At 34.3% G+C, this 22514-nt stretch overlaps 1 protein-coding gene across 2 annotated transcripts; it reads right to left on the bottom strand.

Annotated features, from left to right (window-relative positions):
- Positions 1–19088: 19088 nt before the first annotated feature.
- LOC141682919 (uncharacterized) lies at positions 19089–22371 on the bottom strand. 2 transcript variants are annotated; one of them, XM_074487602.1, is made up of 8 exons: positions 22334–22371; positions 22049–22178; positions 21840–21957; positions 21443–21531; positions 21298–21344; positions 21122–21210; positions 20223–20356; positions 19089–20094 (listed from the first exon to the last, which is right to left on the bottom strand). In XM_074487602.1, exons 2-8 carry the CDS (start codon positions 22154–22156, stop codon positions 19408–19410), a joined length of 1272 nt encoding a protein of 423 aa, XP_074343703.1. In that variant the 5' UTR covers positions 22157–22178; positions 22334–22371; the 3' UTR covers positions 19089–19407. The 2 variants fall into 2 exon arrangements, with proteins under 2 accessions (XP_074343703.1, XP_074343702.1); XM_074487601.1 differs by having other exon boundaries at positions 22049–22359.
- Positions 22372–22514: the final 143 nt, after the last annotated feature.

Raw genomic sequence — 22514 nt, 5'->3', positions numbered from 1 at the left:
TGAAGTGCTAAAAATGAATAAATCTCTAAAAACTGAGTTAGAAAAGGAAAGAGAGATTATCAGGACTTGGACTAACTCTGGCAAAACAACTCAAAATTTGCTAAGTAGTGGAAACTGGAAAGAGGGCTTAGGTTATGGAGAAGATAAGAATGATAAAGGAACTGAAGAAATTAAGCCTGTTGATAAGCAAAAGCCAAAGTTAAAACCTGTTAAGTTTGTAACTGTAAAGTCTGAAAATGAGAAATCAGAAGTTATAAAGGAATTAACTTCTGACAAACTAAAACAGGAAAAGACAGCTGAAGTGAACATAGGCTTAATGACAAAGAAGCAGCTTAAACATAAGCTGAAAGATGTTAAGAATGCAAACAAGGTAAAATCACCTAGGAAAAATAGGAATGGAAAGGAAGGTGTGAATAAAAGCAATAATTACAAACCTGTTCCTGATGCTTCTAGGAAAACATGTCATAACTGTGGAAGTTCTAACCATCTGGCTTCTTTTTGCAGGAAGAATAAGAATATTAACTCCTTACATTCAAAATCAGGAGTTAAGAGTCAGTCTGTTAGATACAAACCACAAAATCCTTGTTTTCATTGTGGTAGTTTATGGCATTCCATTTATACTTGTAAGGAATATCATAGCTTGTACTATGATTATTATCAAATAAAACCTTCTTTGAAGAAAGTTTCCATTGTTCCTTCTAGTGTAAATTCTGATTTAAAGACTGATAGTGTAAGTTCTGATAAGAAAAATGTTAACATAAACTCTGATGCTAAATCCGCTGCAAATGTTAACAAACTTAAAAAGGCCAAAGGATCCAAGCAAGTCTGGGTCCTTAAAACTAATAATTAGTGGTCTTTGTGATTGCAGGGCAATAGGAAAAATATTCTAGTTCTAGACAGTGGATGTTCAGGACATATGATTGGAAATAAGACCCTGCTATCAGACTTTATGGAGAAAGCTGGCCCAAGTGTTTCTTATGGAAATGGCAATATTGGAAAAATATTGGGATATGGCAATATCAATCTTGGAAATGTCATAATTAAAGATGTAGCTCTGGTCTCAGGACTTAAACACAATCTGTTGAGTATAAGTCAAATATGTGACAGAGGTTATCATATTGATTTCTTTGAAGAACACTGTGAAATTGAGAGTAAATCTAAAGGCAAAGTTGTTCTGAAAGGATACAGGCGTGGTAACATTTATGAAGCTAAGCTTTCAACAAGTATTGATGGTTCTGCAATCTGTCTGATGAGTAGAGCATCAATTGAAGAAAGCTGGAATTGGCACAAGAAACTCTCTCATTTAATTTTCAACAATATAAATGAACTGGTCAAGAAAAATCTTGTGAGAGGACTGCCAAAGTCAGTATTTGCTCCTGATGGTCTTTGTGATTCCTGTCAGAAGGCCAAACAAAGAAAATCTTCATTCAAGAGCAAGACTGAATCATCAATTCTTGAGCCTTATCATCTACTACATGTTGATCTATTTGGTCCAGTAAATGTCATGACTATTGCAAAGAAGAAGTATACGTTGGTCATAGTGGATGAGTTCACCAGATACACATGGGTATATTTCTTGCACACAAAGAGTGAAACTGCATCTATCTTGATTGATCATGTCAAACATCTGGATAAAATGGTCAAAGATTCTGTGAAAATTTTAAGGAGTGATAATGGCACTGAATTCAAGAATTTAATAATGGGAGAGTTCTGCAAAAACCATGGAATAAAGCAGGAATTTTCTGCTCCTGGAACTCCACAGCAAAATGGAGTTGTTGAAAGGAAGAATAGAACTCTCATTGAAGCTGCACGTACAATGCTTGAATAAGCAAAGCTTCCAACCTATTTCTGGGCTGAAGCTGTGCAGACTGCTTGTTTTACTCAAAATGCAAAACTCATTAACAAGCATGGAAAAACACCATATGAGATGGTGAAGAAAAAGAAGCCAAATCTGAAATATTTTCATGTATTTGGATGCAAGTGTTTTTTTCTCAAGACTCATCCTGAACAGCTATCAAAGTTTGATCTAAAAGCTGATGAAGGAATCTTTGTTGGATATCCACTTTCCACAAAAGCCTTTAGAGTCTATAATTTGAGAACAAAAGTGGTCATGGAATATATCAATGTCTCTTTTGATGACAAGAAGATTACTGGTCTTGAAGATTTCATTGACCATGATCAGCTGAGATTTGAAAATGAAGACTCAAATTCTGATACTGCAAATCCTGACAGTCTAAGTTCTGATATTGTAAACTCTGATGGATTAAACTATGATGTTATTGAAACTATGGTAACTACGTCAAAGGAAGATGCACCTATGCAGGGGGAGCATACTCAAGATCCTACCTCATCTCAAGAAACATCAGAACATGCATCTGGCTCTTCAAGTTCTGATTCGTCAAGTTCTGATAAGCCAAGTTCTGACAGTGCTGAAAATCTAAATACTGAAGAATCCAACTCAGAGAGCATAGTTTCAGGGGGAGCATCGGAAAATGAACATGATGAAACATTTGCACCAGTTGCTAGGTTAGAAGCCATAAGGATATTTTTGGCTTATGCTGCTCACAAAAAGTTTACTGTCTTTCAAATGGATGTGAAAAGTGCTTTTCTGAATGGAGAATTGGAGGAGGAGGTATATGTTGAACAACCTCCAGGCTTTGTAGATACCAAACATCCAGATTATGTCTACAGGCTTGATAAAGCACTTTATGGACTTAAGCAAGCTCCTAGAGCATGGTATGAGACTTTAGCTCAGTTTCTTCTGGAAAGTGGATTCAACAGAGGAACAATAGACAAAACACTATTCTACCTCAACCATGGAAAGGACTTACTTCTTGTCCAGATTTATGTTGATGATATCATCTTTGGATCTACGAATGACAGACTTTGCAAGAAGTTTGCCAAACTGATGCAGTCAAGATATCAGATGAGTATGATGGGGGAACTTAGCTACTTTCTGGGCCTTCAAGTCAAGCAGAATGAAGAAGGCACTTTCATTTGTCAATCTAAGTACACCCAGAAACTTGTTGAAGAAATTTGGAATGCAAGATTGTTCAAGTGCATCCACTCCCATGGCCACTGCAACAAAACTGGATAAGGATACTGGTAAATCAGTAGATATTACTGACTACAGAGGTATGATTGGCTCTCTACTCTATCTAACTGCTAGTAGACCTGATATCATGTATGCTACCTGTCTTTGTGCAAGATTTCAAGCAGATCCAAGAGAACCTCACTTAACAGCTGTGAAAAGAATCTTTAAGTATCTTAAAGGAACAGCTGATCTGGGATTGTGGTATCCTAGAGAATCAGACTTTAAACTAATAGGTTACTCAGATGCAGATTTTACAGGCTGCAAAATTGACAGGAAAAGCACAAGTGGAAGCTGCCAATTTCTTGGAGGCAGATTGGTTTCTTGGTACAGCAAGAAACAAAAGTCAATTTCCACATCAACTGCAGAAGCAGAGTATATTGCTGCAGGAAGCTGTTGTGCACAAATTCTTTGGATGAAGAATCAGTTACTAGATTATGGGTTAACATATTTCAAAATCCCTATTTACTGTGATAATCAAAGTGCTATTGCTATGACAGGTAATCCAGTTCAACACTCTATGACAAAGCACATCAGCATCAGGTACCACTTCATAAGGGAACATATGGATGAAGGTACAGTGGAATTGCACTTTTTTCCAACAGATCAACAACTAGCAGATATCTTCACAAAACCACTATGTGAAGCCTCTTTCACAAGATTGGTAAATGAACTTGGAATGGTATCGGGTTCTTTTTCTAAATCTGTCTAGTTTTGTTCAGATGCATCAGACTTTATGATCAGTATTTACAGAATGTAATCTCCTTGTTTATTCTGTGCTTAATTGAAATACACGTTTAAGTACTGATTGTTGTCTGATATATGTTTTTAAACTCTGATAAGTGATATGTCTGTTCAATTAACTATTCAATCCTATGAGGATAACTGTGCTAGATACTGATCTAGTAGTCTTCAATAAACAAATGATCTCATGCAAGAAGTAATTATTTCAGTGGAAATCTTATGACACTAGCAAATTCTGATAATTGAGCTTAGTTGAGTTAACTTTGTATATCTTATTACTATGTCACAAATTAGAATAATGCTACTCATCTGTTAAGTTCTGATACTAGTAAAACTGCTGAATGTACTAAGTGCTGATAAACCTCACCTATCAAAAGAAAAAGCAAAAAGATCAAAGAATAAAATCAGGTACTCCTTTGAGATCTAGAGTAAAAATATGGAAGGGACGACCCAAGTGCATTGCTGGTATTAAGTAAATATGCATTAGAAAAGCAAAATATTTTCTTGGTGACTTTTCACACTCTATGATTACTGGAGAAATACTCTGATAATGGCATAAATTCTGATAAGCAGTCGTGACTCACTTACACTGAGAAGTCACTGTAAAATAGAATTTCAAAAGATGCATAAAATTAGCACAAAACAGTTGAGGTGGACTCAAGCATGAACTCATTCATCAGTAGGTTTCAGGACAATGACAGCTCTTTAGCAAAATTTTAGTTATGCCTTATTTCTAAGATGTACTGAAGTGAAACAGACTTTACTCTTTGTCTGTTATTGAGCTTAATGCACACACTAATCACTCCATCTGAATGATGAAAATTTCTGTGGTGGTCTACATTATTTTAGATAAACAGTCATTGTGTCATTATTGCACAAATTTTGAGGACAAGTTCTAGTTACACGTTCTGATGATTAAGTTCTGAAGTCTATAACTCAGAACTTGTATGAGGATTTACTAAGATGGGCATTCCTTTTTCGAGTTAAGAAATTATGTTCTGATGACTGTTAAGTTCTGGTATAGGTCTAAGTTCTGAGTTCTCAGTCTAATCCTTTACTTGGCTTATCTGTGAATAAAATTTGGTAACAGTCTCAGTTCAAACTAGAATATGTTGAAGTGAAAGATTAATAGTCACTATGATTAGGATTACTGGTATTCGTACTTGAACAGTCAACTATTTCTTGTTTCTTGTGCGTTTTAAACCATGTTTCCTCTTTCCAATGAATGTTATTCTTTTTCAAAGTCTCGGGAGACGAGGTAGATTTAATTCTACCTGTCAGCATTCAATTTCTTTGCGTCTCCTGGCATTCTCTTGCCTATATAAGCAACCACTTCACATCAGCCTTCCCATCACACTTTTATCACAAACTCACTCTCATTTTTCTTTTATCATCACAAATGGCTGAGTTTGGCTGGTTCTACAATTATGGTGATGAGACTGTTCATGTCTTTTTGAATGGAATTCCAACTCCATACCCTATCACCAACATTCCTCACAATCTCTGGATTCAATTTCCAGAGGTTATCAAACGTGATCTGGTGGCCGTTCGAAGAGAACTTCATCTTCATCGTCTCCGCCAGCAAGAGCGAATCATCCGACTCGCCATTCTGTTTGTCGAGAGTAGGAAGAAGAAGATAACTTAATCTCGTCTTCTTCCTGTTTTTCTTCATCATCAGCTTTGTCAGGCTTCTTAGCTAGGACTAAGGCTGTTGATGTTAGGGTTAGAAGCTTAGGGAAAATCTTGTATAAGTCTTGATGTAATTTCCATTTCATGAATGTATTGTCTTGATATATTAATGAAAGTTGTTTTTACTTCAAGATTTTGTCTCTGAGTTATTTTATCTTGAGTTGATAAATCCTGATTGATATTCTGATGACCTTATAAATTTTGTTTTATATTAAGTTCTAATTCGTTTTCAGCACTTATCTAATTTATCTTGGTCATTTTCATGTGATTTATTTTCAGAATATTAATGATGCAGTGAAAAATAATTCAATCAGTGATAACGGTTTAGATTTTGAATTAAAACTGTTTCTCTTGATAAATGGAACGGTTTTTCCTTGAAACTAGGCAAATGGGTAAGTAATGATTCCTGTTTTCTCGAGCCCAGTAACTATCCGATATTACTGCATGTCTGACAGATGTCCAACGGTAACATTTTTTTTTTGAAGTATAAGTACAACAGAGAGAAGATTTCTTTTATTTTCTTCATATTTTATCTCTCTCCTTACTTTTACTCTCTTTCTCTTTATTTCTCACGTTGGTTTTTCATACAGACATTATATCAAACACCTAACAGGCATACTTGAATCTCAATTTTTTCACATGGCACCAAAGGATTTAATCTTTGATGGAGCTAAGTTTGTTCCAAACAACTATGCTGCAATTCTTGATCATGCTGAAGCTCCATCTGAATTGCATTTTGTGCAAGATCTTCTTGCACACAGTGAGATTGGGTATGCATTAACTCAGCCTGAAGTCTTTTCAAGTCAACAAGTTCTGACGTTTTGGCGGACTGGGCACTTTGATGATGGTGGTAAACATGGCACTCTCAGTATTGTTTTTGAAGTGGGTGATTCATCTTATGCAGTCACACCTGGTACAATACGCAAAGCTCTACATCTCCCAGACAATTGTACTTTTTCAACTCCAGAGGAATCATCCCTTCAGGAGTTAATGACTGATTTGGGATATGAAAAGAGTTTGGCAAAGCTTGGGCAGTTAAAAAGGGCTAATATCAGAAGAGAATAGAGTTTCTTCTTTGACTGCATCACCAAAGCTTTTGGGAACAAATGTTCGAATTTTGATGTTATCCCAATTCTGAGTCAGCACATAGGGTATGCTATTATCCATCAAACTCATTTTGATTTTGCAACTGGAATAATTGGTTCTATTGGGGATAGGATGACAGAGGATAGAAATGTTGTCTATTTTGCTAGATTCTATCAACTTATATATACTTTTTGTACTGATGAACCTCAATTAGTCAGTTCCTCAACCCCACCTTTTAGAGTTGTAAAACGATACTTTAATGATCTGGTAAATGCTGATACAAAGAAAACAGTGGTTAGACCATTACAGATTCCTCCGTATGTAAAACAGATTCTAGTAAATGTTGATCCTGATACTTATAGATCTGTTTACTCTGATGTCCAACCAACCACAAACACCCAAAAACCATCATCTTCAGCACCTACCACTCATACTACTCAACCTACCCTCAGGACTTATCTCAAATCCTATCTCTCTTCTTCCCAGACTGTTCAACCCTCATCCTCCAAGCCAAAGAGGACAAAAACTATTCCTCAAACACCTCAAAAGAGGAGGAGGACTGTACTGAGAGATGAATCTGATACTGAGGAACAGGTTCCTTCTTCAGAACCTGTTGTAGGTGAAGCTGAGAAAGTGACTTCTCAGAAGGATTCTGGAATTGGAGGATCTAGGCTTCTCAAACGGCTTAGAAAAATGACAGTTCCTGAAACTCCCAAGGAATCCAAATCAACAACGAGATACAAGAAACAGAGGGCAAAAAGGCCAGTTTCAGATGATGAAGAGGAAGCAACTAAGGAAGGGGATCAGGAATCTCTGATCTCACAAGACAAGGAATTTGCTCCAGTCACTTCTTCTCCATCAACTCCATCTCAGGAAGCTGTTTTTGAAAAGGCTACCACACCCTCTGTGTCTTCTGTTGATCCAGGCACAAGTGCTGATATTGATGTTCAAAACTTGGTTGTGCCTGCTGTAATTCTCTTAGAAGCTCCAACAACAAATATTCCTTCCACAACACCTGTTACTGATGCTGTTCAAACTCCAGAGTCATCAACAACACCTTCTCTGCATCAAGATGCTAATGATCAGAATTTAGGTGAGCATCAGGATATGGTTGTTGATCAGAACTTAGAACAAGATCAGCAATTAGAGGATGCTGAAGCCTCCATTGCTACTCACACTGTTGTCTTATCAGAAGATACTGATTCTTTAAGTTCTGATGCTGCACATGCTGGAGATACTGGTGATGCTGCTCCAACTGCTCATGTTGTAGATACTGATGCAGCAGATCCTTCCGGACAGACTCCTCAACAGACTATTCCTAAGTCTGAATTGGTTAAGCAGTTTATTACCGGGGAAGCACCAGTACCTTGGAGTGAAACTCCTGCAGGTCAGGAGTGGACTAAGGAATGGAACTCAGTTTCATGTGTTCCAACTGAAAAACATCTTGCTGAGCACTTGACTAAAGCTGATGCAATGTTAAATTCTGATGATTTTAAAACCCAGCTTAGGGTCACTGCATTAAGTACTAAACATCTACAAGGTCTTCATTCAACTACTCATGCAGAGCTACACAAGATTCAGGAGAACTTTATCAAACAAGAACAAGTTTGGAAAATTGATAAGAAAAAGTTCTTTCAACCTACCATTGACATGGTTGCTTATATTGAGAAGACTCAAGATCATCAACAAGCTCAGATTGATGACATTCTGACAAATCAAGCTTCTCAGCAATTGCAACTTACTGAAATCCAATCCTCAGTGGAATTACTTATCTCTCTTCTACTACCTGCTGATGCCAAAAAGGGGGAGAAAGTGATTAAGTCCAAATGCAAGACTGACAAGACACTGACAGGAAAGGATAATGAAAAAGATGATCAAGGAAGCTCTGGAATGGGTAGAGGTCATAGTCAAGGTAGAGGATTCACATCAAGACAAGCTAGTCATAGGACAAGTTCTGATACTGGGAAAAGAATAAGTTCTGTTGCTGGTAAAAAGTTAAGTTCTGATGAACTTTTAGATCTTGATGAGGAAATGTCAAGATGGTTATTTCTTCAAGAAAATCCAGGAATGGACTTGGAAAGTTTAAAGGAAGAAGAAGCCAGACTTAAATCAGAGAAAGTCACATCCAAATCTGAAGCTTCTGGTAAAAAGTCACTTCCAAAACTCAAAAGCATTGTGATCAAAGAAAGGACACATACTGAAGCAACATTGGCTAGATCACAACCACAGATAGATCCAAGATCCAAGGGTAAAGAAAAGGTTGGTGAACCTATCAAGGTTTATGTACCTCTTGAGGATGAAGAAATTACTGATGAAAAGGATGATCTTGCTCTGACTTCAAGAAGAGTTCTTAAAACAACCTCTAACATGGCTCAAGTTGTTCAGAGTCAAGAAATTGTAAGTTCTGATATTCAAAAAAAGCAAGTAACCTCTGACACAGCTCAAGTTAACTTGATATCAGAAGATAGATCAAAGATACTCCTACCAGGATTCACTAAAGCAAAACAGACTCAATCTTTGAAGACCACTGCAAGTGGTTTTGAAGCAAGAGTAGTTACTGGAAAGGAAGCAAGAGATAAAACTGGATTGGGAAGTGCTGATGAAAGAAGAGTACACAACACTACCAATGATCCAACTTCCTTGAGTGAACCAGGTATTGGAGTAACTCCTGAGAGATTGAATCAACTGGAATCTGTACATATGGTTTACCATACCTACTTGAAAGAATACATCATGTTGTATTTCATGACAGATGGTAGGGTTTATCATATAAGACAAAATGCCGTTCCATTGAAGTATTTTAAAGAATTGGAGCATGTACTTTTCTTACTTCAAGTAGATGACAGAATAACAGTGACTGCTGCAAACTACTTAAAAGAACAGATTCAGAGATAGAAAAGGCTTTATTCTGTTAAGTCTGACAGCATATATGTTCCAAAGTACAGAGATCACAATGGTGATATTGTTGATATGAAGCCTAATACTGCACAGATCAGAACATATCTTGGTATTAAGGGACTTGAATTCAATCTGGAGTCTGACGAAGCTTATGTCATAAGACTAGATCAGGAGTTGAGAAAAGCAAAGATCAATGATCTCAGAGCTGCAATCTTTCAAACTGGTGAAGATACTGCAGATCTTAAAGATGTCAAAAGGAGAATGATTGATGAACTCAGATATGCTGAGAAATGTTTGTTGAAGAACTATCTCAGAACAACTCCTGACATCAGAGAGATCAGAAAATGATGAAGCCAAGTCGAAGATCTACAACTGCTTAAATTCTGATATTTGTACAGACTGAAGTTGTTATCAGAAGTTGAATATTGGTAAAGCTTTAAGGACTGTAAGTTGTAGTTATCTAGTCTAATTCTCATGCATTTGTACTTAATGTTTTTGACATCATCAAATATATGTTAAACTTGTATATTATGCTAATTTATAAGTTGGGGGAGATTGTTAGATATATTTGATAATGTCATGGCTAATATGTTTTATGTTTAGCTTTCAGATCTTACTTGAACAGGATAAATCAGTGCTTAACTGTTGATCAGTACTTATACTGGAAGTCAGGACTTAAGAATATCAGTACTTATATTATCAGGAGATAATCATCAGAAGTTAGATATCAGAACTTAAGTGCTGAAGGATGATCAGATAAGGACAGTAGCTGATTAAAGGAAAGAAGATCGAGATAAACATAAGAAGAGATATGCATGAAGAAGGAATTCCGTGAAGAATGGAATACTTGGAAGAAAAGATATCTGATTGATATATTTTAGGAAGCAGAATTATATTCCATATCAATTAGCGATTATCTTGTAACTGTGTAGTATATAAACACAGACATAGGGTTTACACTATAAGTGTTATCATATATTTGAGAAGATTATTCATTGTAACCCTAGCAGCTCTCGTGATATTTGTTCATCACTGAGAGGTAACAGTTCCATACTGTAACAGAGTTTATTGTTTCAATAAAGTTTGTTTTCTGTTATTTAAGTTCTTAAGTTCGATTTGAGTGTACTATACACTGTATTCACCCCCTCTACAGTGTGTGTGTGACCTAACATTCTAAGTCATCATCACTTTCAGAACTTGATGACTCGGTATCAGACTTTGTGAAGAGAGCTTTACCCTTGTCTTTCCTTGAGGTAGATGCCTTGGGGGATTTTTTCTACAGCCTTAAGAGTAACTGTCCTTGACTTTCCTCCTTTCCTCTTGCTTCTTTGTTCCATCTCAAGTTCATGAGTCTTGAGCATCCCATAAATTTCATCAAGAGTTGTTTCATCAAGATTATAGTTGTCTCTTATTGTTGTTGCCTTCAAATCCCAGCTTTCAGGAATAGCCAACAGGAATTTAAGGTTTGAATCTTCAAGATCATACTCCTTATCATCCAGTGACAAATCATTCAAGAGTTTGACAAATCTATCATATAAATCAGTCAATGACTCATTAGCTTTTGAGTCAAAATGTTCATACTCTTGAGTGAGTATAGTCTTCCTGTTATTCTTAATCGTATCAGTTCCCCGACATCTTGTTTCCAAGGCATCCCATATCTCCTTTGCAGTCTTACAGTTTATTACCCTATTTGACATTACATTATCAATAGCACTATGCAGTAAGTGTCGTACCTTAGCATCCTTAGCAATTGATGCGATATCTTCAGCAGTGTAGTCACTCTTTTCTTTTGGTACTGACTTTGCTGCTTCACCTGCAACTGCAACAGCGAGCTTGGTTGGTTTGTGAGTCCCTTCCTTGATTCTATCAAGATATTCTGGATTTGTAGCTTCCAGAAACATGGTCATCCTCACCTTCCATATGGGATATTCAGATTGTCTCAATATGGGAACTCTAATAGTCTCATATTGGCTTTGAATTTGTGTCTTTGGAGGTTCTTCAGTTTTGGTGGGCTTAGTTGGAGTTTCTACTTTAGACATGATTTTTTTTGGATCTTAAACTGTTTGTGTGTTAACAGATAGGCTCTGATACCACTTGTTAGGTCACACACACTGTAGAGGGGGGGTGAATACAGTGTATAGCACAATCAAATCGAACTTTAATAACTCAAGTAACAGAAAACAAATTTTATTCAAAACAATAAACTCTGTTACAGTATGGAACTGTCCTCTCTCAGTGATGAACAAATATCACGAGAGCTGCTAGGGTTACAATGAATAATCTTCTTGATAATGATAACACTTATAGTGTAAACCCTATGTCTGTGTTTATATACTACACAGTTACAAGATAATCGCTAATTGATATGGAATATAATTTTGCTTCCTAAAATATATCAATCAGATATCTTTTCTTCCAAGTATTCTATTCTTCATAGAATTCCATCTTCATGCATATCTCTTCTTATGTTTTGTCTCGGTCTTCTCTTCCTGTAAATCAGCTGCTTTCCTTATCTGAACGTTTCCTTTAAGTCCTGATATTATCTTCTGATAGATATCTTCTGAACCTTAAGTACTGATGACTTAAGTTCTGACTTCAGTATAAGTGCTGATTTCAGTTAAGTACTGATTTGTCTTGTTTAAGTAAGATCTGTAAACTAAACATAAATCACATTGGTCATGACATTATCAAATATATCTAACAAAGTAAATTAACAAATTTAATTAAAAATTAAAAAAAATGAATTCGATCTGAAAAGTATAATTTTAAAAGGTATATTTAACGATCCAACCGTACGGATGTTAAATTCATGTCAAAATATGCCTATGCACAAAAAAATAGTACATTTTAACGAGTACCATTACATTTTTATAAGTAAATTAGCAAATTTAATTAAAAATTAAAAAAAATGAAAAATATAAAATACACATGATCGAACCGTATGGATGGACTAACGCGGTGAAAATGAACAAATGTACCAAAAAGTAGGCTATTTGAAAAATAGTATAATCAAAATCATATGGAATATAATTATTTCAGTAAGTATGTCGGCATTCTGTAGACAGAATAAGTTGAACATACCATTCGATACTATAAGTATAATTTTAAAATTTATTTTTAACGATTGAACCGTACGGATGTTAACTTCATGTAAAAATATATTAATACACAAAAAAATTAGCACATTTGAACGATCACAAATACGTTTTTATAAGAAAATTAGCAATTTTGATTAAAAAAGTGAAATAATTAAAAAAAATAAAAATTATAAAATACACATGATCGAACCGTACGGATGAACCGACGCGGTAAAAACGAGCAAATGTACCAAAAATTAAGCTATTTAAATAATAATAATCATGTTTTATAAGATTTTTTAAAATTTAGGGGTTTTTAACCCCTAAACCCTAAACCCTAAAATTAAAAAAAATTAAAAAATTAAAAAATTAAATACTATAAAACCGACCACTTTGGGTCATAACCGACCATCTAAAAAAATGCGGGTTTTTTTGTGAAAAATTAAAAACCCCCTAGAGCAAAACGACACCGTTTTGCATGCTGCACAGGGTTCAAGGTTAAAACCGACCGACTTGGTGGTCGGTTTTAAGTGTCAGGCGGTCGGTTTTAAGTCTGTTATAAATAAAAAAAATGGTTCACTTTTCTTTTCTCTATTTCTTTCTCTATCTCTCTATTTTCTCTCTATCTCTCTCTTACACTCAAAACTTCACTAAAATACTTCGATTCAATGGCGTATTCACGAAGGAGCCCCAAATCATCCCTCATTGCCTCCGGTTTCACTCTCGATGTAAGATTTTCTTACGATTAAGATATTTTTTTACTCGATTGCATATATGTGTGTATGTGTATGTATTTTTTGTGTTTATATATATGATTCGAAGTTAATTATATGTTTTTTGTGTTTGTTAAAGTATTATTCTCACATAAATTGATGTGTTTCACTTCAAATCAAACTTCATTGATTTTTCAGTTTTTATGTAAAGTTTTGGATGTTAAACATTCGTCGGTTATGTCAATTTGTTTAATATAAACAATCATAATTTTTGGGTATTTCGTCGGTTTGTTTACACTTTTTAGAAGTATAAATATATTTTTAGGGTTAATTTTTAGGGGTTTGCTCTCGTTAACACATAAAAGTACTCAAAATGGATAATTCTCAGTTAAATTGAAGTTCATATGATTTTTCAGTTTTCATGTAAAATTGTGCATGTAAAATATTCGTCGGTTTTGTCAATTTGTTGAAAATATGTATAAGTATAAATTTTAGGGTTTTTGTTGGTTTGTTTACGTTTAGGTAGAAGTATAAATGTATTTTTAAGGTTAATTTGTAGGGGTTTGCTCTTGTAAACATGATCCGTACTCGAAAATGGATAAATATTGCACTTTGTATGTGAGTTTGGAACTTTAATTTGTTGTATATGTAGATTAAGTTGATTTAATGGTTTAATTTGCGTAATTAAATAATGCTCTAATTAGTTGTGTTTATTTTTATCGTTAATTTGTGAAATAGATACGTTTATATGCATTTTATATGCATTTTATGTGATTTTAAATGCTTTTTTATGTAATGTGATTTACTAATGCAAGTCGTTTCATCGATTTATTTGTTTTCATATTGGCTAATATATTTTTATTATTTATTTTAGGATCTTTTTGCTTGGATGTTGACATTGGTTATGATAAGTCTTGTGGTGTTGGCGATGGCGAGAAAAGGGAAGGGGAAAGACAAGGAGCCGGAAAAAGATAAGGGGAAGGCAAAGGCCAAGGGAAAGGCCAAAGTCGCGAGTAAGAAGGGCAAGGGCAGGGGTGCAAAGAGAAAAGGAGGGAATTTGCATTTGCAGATGAGCCGACGGATTCGGATTCGGACCCGAATGATCCGACTCGGCACATGACAAATGCGGAGGAGCGAGAATGGCGAGGAAGGCGACCTCGATCACATTCGAGTGGCATATATGGAGAGAAACCGCCATTGAAGCCATATCGCATTGATATCTCCGATGGACAATAAGTTAAAAAGTTTTTAAATTGCATTATTCCTATATGTTTATATTTTTGGTTCTGTTCAATATTGTTATGTGAATTGTTAATGTTTATTATTTTCTTTTGTTTAAATATAGTATTAAAGATGATACGGCTAAGAAAACGCTTTTGGCTATGATTCGGGAGAAGTGGCCTCTTGGGCGTTACACTTATACCGATATCGAAGAACGTCACCCGGGTTGGTTGAATGCAAGAGTCGAGGAGTTTCAAGTAAGTTAATTTTTTTTTTGTAATTATCATTTATTTCTTGATTTTATGATGCATTTATCCTCATTTTCTTTTTTTGCAATTTTAGAAATATTATCGGCATCTTAAGGGGCAAAACTATTCAAAGGCCCGAAAAATTGTGGAAGATCACATTAAAGTGACGATAAAAAGGACTTTGAACGAGCTTAAGAAGAGGGTGGAGCGAAAAGTAAGGGAAGAGGGCGTGAGCAAGTTGTCTTTGAAGCCGCCTTATTGGTCCGTTCCTTTCTGGAAGGACCTTTTGGAGTATTGGGAGAAGAACGAAGGACACTTGCACCGGTCACCGGTTGGATCCACTAACCGACAACAAGTTGAAAGATTGCATAGTGCCAGTGCAAGGTCATTCAATAAAGTTCGGGAGGTAATAGTATTATATACCATCACACACACACACATACACGTTCACCATATTTAATATACTCAACTAATTATTAGGACGTGCTAATATAAGTTGTTTAATATTTTGAAAGGTAATGACGAACAAGAATAAGAAAAAGCCAACGAGACTCGAGGTGTGGGATAAATGTCATAGGAAAGTTGGATCTGATCCGAAAAATCCCGTCTACACTACATCGGCCGCCATGCGTATTGCGGTAATTTTTATGTACTTTTATGACCATTTTATTTGATTTTAAATGCATCTTTAATAAGTGAATTTATATGTATTTTCATGTGATTTTAAATGCATTTTTATGGTTTTTTATATGCATTTTTATGTGATTTTAAATGCATATTTAATAAGTGAATTTATATGTATTTTCATGTGATTTTATATGCATTTTTATGTGATTTTAAATGCATCTTTAATATGTGATTTTATATATATTTAATGTAATTTTAAATGCATTTTTATGTGATTTTATATGCATTTTTATGTGATTTTAAATGCACCTTTAATATGTGATTTTATATGTATTTTAATGTGACTTTAAATGCATTTTAATGTGATTTTATATGCATATTTAATATGTGATTTTATATGTATTTTAATGTGATTTTAAATGCATTTTTATGTGATTTTATATGCATTTTTATGTGATTTTAAATGAGGGTTAATATGTGATTTTATATGTATTTATGTGATTTTAAATGCATTTTTATATTTGATTTTATATGCATCTTTATGTGATTTTAAATGCATCCTTAATATGTGATTTTATATGTATTTATGTGATTTTAAATGCATTTTTATATGTGATTTTATATGTATTTTTATTTGATTTTAAATGCATCGTTAATTATTTTAAATGAACTTGTAGGAACGATATGCCGCAATTCTCGAGGGCATGTCGTGGAGATTACACAAACGGGTGATCGGGATGAGCCATGGGATTGGTGGATGGAAGCGTTGGAGGTCCCCCAAGGTACAAAGCCGAAAAAGAATTATGTGGTGGGGTTCCCCAATGCTCAGGCCACCGATCTCTTGCCTACACTTGCTACCCGGTACCGAGATTCCACACGGAATGAAGCCGGCTCATCCTCATCCACTCCGAGACAACGTGAAGCCATCCCCGACAATGTATATCTTGCCATCGTGAGGAATGTGCTTACAGAGATCCGTGCTAATCCAAATCGGTTTGCTCGCCAACTTTCCGATGCGGAAATAGTTACATTCGCACGTACCGCTCTCGAGGCCTCGGATTCATCCTCCGATCCTAGCCAAAGGTTACAATGGAATAACCTTAACGGTGGCGAGATCATGCATATCGTGGGCTCCTTGATTGAAGATATCGTCCAAAAGACGGAAACTCGTGTTGCGGAGGTATAATTTTTGACCTTCTTGTTTATTTATTGTTTTCATTCACATGTAAATTTTGTTTCTTCTTTTTAACTAGTTTAATTAAACTTATGTATCTAGGAAAACAATCGGCGTGCTATGGTAGTTGATAAGGATTACACGTCCGAGGATGAGACCTCCGATGATGAGGACTTTGATGATGGCGGCGGTGATGGCGGCGGTGATGACGGCGCTGATGGCGGCGGTGATGGCGGTGGATCGTCAGATGTTGATTTGTCGGATTAGTTTATATTGATCGATTTTAAGACTATTGTAATTTGATTGTTATGGGATTTAATATAATACGTTGTGATGGTTTGATACTTTGTCGGTTATTTGATTGTATATATATATATATCTAGAAAAAAAGTTAGTGGAGTCCATTTATTATTTAGAGACCTGGAGTCCGTTTATAGGATGTTAGATGGGATGAGGTGTCAGGTATAAAATAAAACCTAAAATTAACCGCCCTTACTTTACATATATCAAGTAGTTTTTTCTTCCTTATTCCACATAAATTTTTTTTATTTATAAAAACTTTTTATTTATGCATAAAAACTTTTTTTTCCCATTCACTCTATATTAACTATATTACATTATAATTTTTATTAGGCTAAGTTATGTATTAGAATTCTAGTTTTCAATATAATTTTCACATATTATTTGTTTATTTTAAATTATACCTTTTTATTTAGATTTTAAAATACTACACTTTATTTGTAAAAGGTCTACAATACATTATGCACTCTACTTTTTAAATATATTTTTTCACATAATATTTTATTCTAAAAGTTGCATTATATTTATTTATTTAGGTTTAAAAGTACTATATTTTATAAATTTTAAGTACTACACTCTATTTATAAAATTCTACAATATATTTTGCACTCTATATTTTTTAAAATGTTTTTTTCACATGATATTTTATTCAGCAACTTGCATTATATTTTTTATTTAGGTTTAAGAGTTCTAAATTTTTATTTATGCATAAATACTTTTTTTTTTCATTTACTTCGCATCAAGTATAGTATACTATAATTTTTATTAGACTAAGTTATGCACTAGAAATTTATTTATGAATATATTTTTCACATAATATGTGTTTCGCATGTTAAATTATATTTTTTATTTAGATTTTGAAGTACTACACTTTATTTATAAAATAAATCTACAATATATTCTGCACTCAATTTTTTTTCTAATATATTTTTCACATAATATTTGATTTGCAAGTTGCATTATATTTTTTATTTAGGTTTAAAAGTGATACACTTTATAATTTTAAGTATTACACTCTATTTATAAAATTCTACAATATGTTCTGCCTTTCATTTTTTAATATATTTTTTCACATAATATTTCATTCTGTAAGTTGCGTCATATTTTTTATTTAGGTTTAAAAGTATTACATTTTATAATTTTAAATACTAGATTCTACTTATAAAGTTCTACAATATGTTCTGCACTTTTTTTAATATATTTTTCACATAATATTTTATTCTGCATGTTGCATTATATTTTTTATTTAGATTTAAAAGTACTAAATTTTATAATTTGAAGGACTACACTCTATTTATAAAGTTGTACAATATCTTCTGCATTCTATGTTTTTAAATAAAATTTTCACGTAATATTATAATCTTGTTACATTATATTTTTATTTAGATTTAAATGTACTACACTTTATAATTTAAACTACTGTTTATAAAGTTTAGCACTCATTTTTTTAATATATTTGTCACATAATATTAATATACACATTGCAGTATATTTTTGACTTAGCTTTATAAATATTAACCTATCTCTCACTTTGCATTCACCGCACAATTTTACAAAATCTAACGGGGTCTCTAGCGTCTCCAAATAATATAATTCTCCATTGAACCCAAGTCTATATTCTCTAGAATGTTCAATAAATATTAATTTTTTTAATTATAAGTAACTAGTCTGGTAAATATGCCATATATTTAAGGTATCAATTATTTTATTATATTTTAAGGATTCAAAACAGAAACTTTTCTTGAAGATGATCTTACACATCCATTATATTCATCCAATATATTTCTTTTGCTGCACATATTTTAAATATTAAATATTGATTAATTTTATTATCATTTTTATTTTTTTCCACTAAATTATATTTTTTTAATAGCATTCATATAAATAAAATTCAAATAAAACGCAGGGAGTGCTTGCATAATCCATGTTATGTCAATAGTCAATACATGAATATCCGAGTTTCCAAACACTGGTCCACATCACACGGCCAAACTACAAGATACAAAAATATATACATTGACTTCTAGTCTGTCATCGATTTGAATCACTTTGTTTATGTTTAAAACCGAGCAAGAGATCCAAAAACAATAATACAAATCACTAAGAGTTATCAAGCTTTAGTCTATGTATTTTATACTGAAATTATATAACAAAAGTCTAACACTCTCAAGTCTCCGACATTCAAGGTCCTCAAACATTTATAAGAAAAAAAGAACTGAATGGGGAAAAAACCTTAATGATTACTTTAATTATATTGCCGATTTGATTACCGATGCTATGTTCTCCGGCTCGACCACGATATCTTGTATCCATGTTTTACCCTTAATTTCCACTTTGATCAAATTTACATTCATATTATATAGTTTATCACACAAATTCACACCCCAATTCGCACGCAGTCTATATTTTATGTTACCGTCCTCTTCATTACATTGCTGATCAAAATCGATGCACTAAGCAAATAAAAACATTAAATTCCTTTTGACTTTCGAAATGAAAATTTAATTATAAATATTCTATGTACGTGGCCTTATTCGCATCAAAATCGCTGAGAAACTGACATGTGTCGACGTCTGAGCTGAGGTGAGACAATGGAAATGAGGCCACCTAGCGGGGGTCTCATTTTTGATCTATAAGTCATCTCGTCGTATGGTCTGCGGTAGAAATTTAAGAACATTGAGAATGATTCGCGACATTTGTTGGCCTTGCTGACGTGACATTCCTTCTTATTAGTGAAGAAGAATGACATGGCTGGTGACTGGAGGAATGATGGATTAGGTGTCCTAGGCTGTTTGATGGTTGTGTGATCAAACGTTTGAGTCCTCTGCGGCAATGGTGTGGATGGAAAGAAGCTCTTTCGTGTGACGGTGTTGATGTTGCAACGTGAAGTCCTTGCAGCTGGAGACGCAAATGAGAATGACCTGGCATTGGCCGAGGAGACGAGGGCAGGACCGGCTAAAGATGGACCTACTTTGGATGCTGATGTGTCACCCAAACTGAGGTACCAAGGCTTGACGGAGTCAAAGTGATGAGCAACGGTGAATGAGAATCGAGTGGAGGCGCAAGAACCAATCTTGGCCGTTGATTGTACCGAGGAAGAGTTGAATCGGACGGATGAGGAAGCTCGCGAGTAAGATGTTAGATCGTTAAACTCATACGAGTCTTGAAAGTCAAGTGAAGATACCATCATAACGTAAGATGATAGCTCAACAAATGCCTTGACACCCTGCAATGTAGTATCACATTGTTCAATTCACTTTCAGTACATACAAAAATTACCACATAGTAAAAAGTAATGTATAAATATGAGTCAAGACAAAATGACAGTGAGAGGTAGTTAAAAATTAAATTTACCTTCCAAAGATAGGAGAAAATGGAAGGAGGATCAATAACAAAGGCCTTGTAAAGACGAGAAGGGTAAAAGTCAGCTATGATCTTCAGTGTAGTGAGCAACATATTCATGAAAGCTGGCCCTGATCTGAAAAAGCCTGGTCGTTGCAATAATGTTAATACTTACAATCATCTAATAGTCAAATACCCTTATCTAACAAGATGATTATTTGTACTCCACAAAGCTCTCAATGTTTTTTCCACAATTGCTATAGTACTTGTTAACAACCCGTGGCTTTTTCTATATCTATTTTCTGTGTTGCAGATGGAAAATTCACTGCTACTGTCGTCTGTAGTCACATTAACTAGCGAAAAGTAGCCAAATGATACTTTGTTAACCGCTTTTAAAAATGTTCGATTACAGAAATTTAAATATTCATGCTGCATGACTCGGACTCAAGAGTAGTCGTAAGCAATTACACTAACAGTGATAGATTAATGAGGTTTCTAACTTCTAACCGTGGTAATTAATAAAAGTGTTTAAGCAAGGAGACAGAGAAGATAAGGAGATAAAAACTAAGAAGCAGGACTTTAAGTTAAGAGCATACTCTGGCAAGCTTTGTTTGTTTTAGGACAGACACTTTTCATCCAAACAGCTCAACTGGAAATGCTTTTAAGGAATTATCATTAAATGCTGTTTCTCCCTACTGTCAATTTTGACTACTACAAATACAAATCTACAAAACTACAACTACAGCTACTGTGTTGGGATCTGAGTAGTGAGAGAGAGAGAGAGAGAGAGAGAATCGCTAATGATCAGTTTACTCTAATAGCCTTACATTTGAAATATTGTACTCATGATCAAGAACAGGGTAAGTTGGTCATTTTAATCATGCAAAACAGTAGCACAAATCTAAACTTACTTGCATCGAATAAAATCACAAATTGCTCCACATTTTTTGCCATGCTTTGTATTGCAACCTCTAGTGTAAACACCACCAGTCGAGTCAACCTGCAATGTTGACCAAACTTATCACATCTGCATATATACTCAACATAGGTATTACAAAGAATTGTTGTGATATAGCCCTAAACTTACATTTTCTGAGAATGGAACTTATGGTAGTCTTGCTTAATTCGAAAAATCTGCGACAAAACAAACATCAATGTAAGATCATCTATTACGTACACTTTTTCGACAACCTAGTGGTAAAGACCTATTTCATTGTTGAAATGAACTATACCAAAACGGGTCTAGAGTCATCGTCAAAGCCGGAGACATAAGCCACACCGTCGGCAATTTCAGCAGAGAACTCATCAGCAATCAAAGTGTCTGCATTTTCACACAAGCCCACTACTTAGTGAAATATAATGACCTATCATTATTTAGTTTTTTTTATAAAGTACTTTAACAAGTAATAATGGGGTAATTCAAATAGGAGAACAAGAAAAAGCAAGATTCTATCTAGTGTGCAACGAAACAAAAATAGACAAAGAAAAAGGTAGATAAAGTAAAAGAGTAAACTATAAAAAACATGGTTAACATATACACACATATAAAAAAATGTAATGGTAGCTGCTTTAACACACAGTTTTTTAAATTGTAAGCTTTTCGGTTGATGAAGATGAATGAAGTTTTACCAATGCCGATACTCTCTCTCCACGAAAGGCAAGCTCTTAGGTTCTTGGCAGCTTTTTTAACATTCTCTCCTTTTGCTTTCAAATATCTCTCCACACAACTACTGCTGCAGTACCTCTCCTGCACCCCATTAGTATTATAATATTACAACTTCAAACCCACACACAGAGAGAGAGATGTGTGTGTGTGTGTGAGAGAGAGAGAGAGAGACCTGTTTGAGGGAGAGAGTAGCTTGTTTTTTGAGGAGATGAAGAACAGCATCAACTCTATCTCTAGTTTTCTGAAGCTGCTTTTGATCATGATAATCTATTTTCCCCATATCCAGCAATGTAAACTTACAACTGCAATGTAAATGTATTTATGAATGAATGGCCAGTGTAATCTCTCAATAAAAGACAGTAACAAAAATACCAGACTTATGCTTTACGCAACAAGTTTAATTTAAAGAGAGAAAGTGAAACTCTGCCTCAATAAAATCTAGAGAGAGAAACTCAACTATGTTTAAAGTGTTGTCGAGTTGTGTTTGTTTGCTACAAAATTAAGAAAAAATAGGTTCTATAGAAGTGGTATTTATAGCGGTGATGGAAGCCGTTATGTATTTAAAAAATAACACCACGTGAATAGTCGATTCTCGAGTTGAAAATAATGATGGTCGGAAAGCGATTCCTAACGGAAAC

The sequence above is a fragment of the Apium graveolens genome, chromosome 9 (assembly GCF_009905375.1).
Source record: "Apium graveolens cultivar Ventura chromosome 9, ASM990537v1, whole genome shotgun sequence".
NCBI classification, from domain to species: Eukaryota; Viridiplantae; Streptophyta; class Magnoliopsida; order Apiales; family Apiaceae; genus Apium; species Apium graveolens.
The sequence above is the reverse complement of the archived record's forward strand: the minus strand, read 5'-3'. Positions and strand labels throughout refer to the sequence as shown.

Coding starts and splice junctions, on each gene's coding strand:
- LOC141682919 (XM_074487602.1), bottom strand. CDS start 22,156: ATGGGGAAAATAGATTATCATGATCAAAAGCAGCTTCAGAAAACTAGA. Junction 21,532..21,839: donor GAGAGAGAGTATCGGCATTG/GTAAAACTTCAT, acceptor GTGAAAATGCAG/ACACTTTGATTGCTGATGAG. Junction 20,095..20,222: donor TTTTCTCCTATCTTTGGAAG/GTAAATTTAATT, acceptor ACTACATTGCAG/GGTGTCAAGGCATTTGTTGA.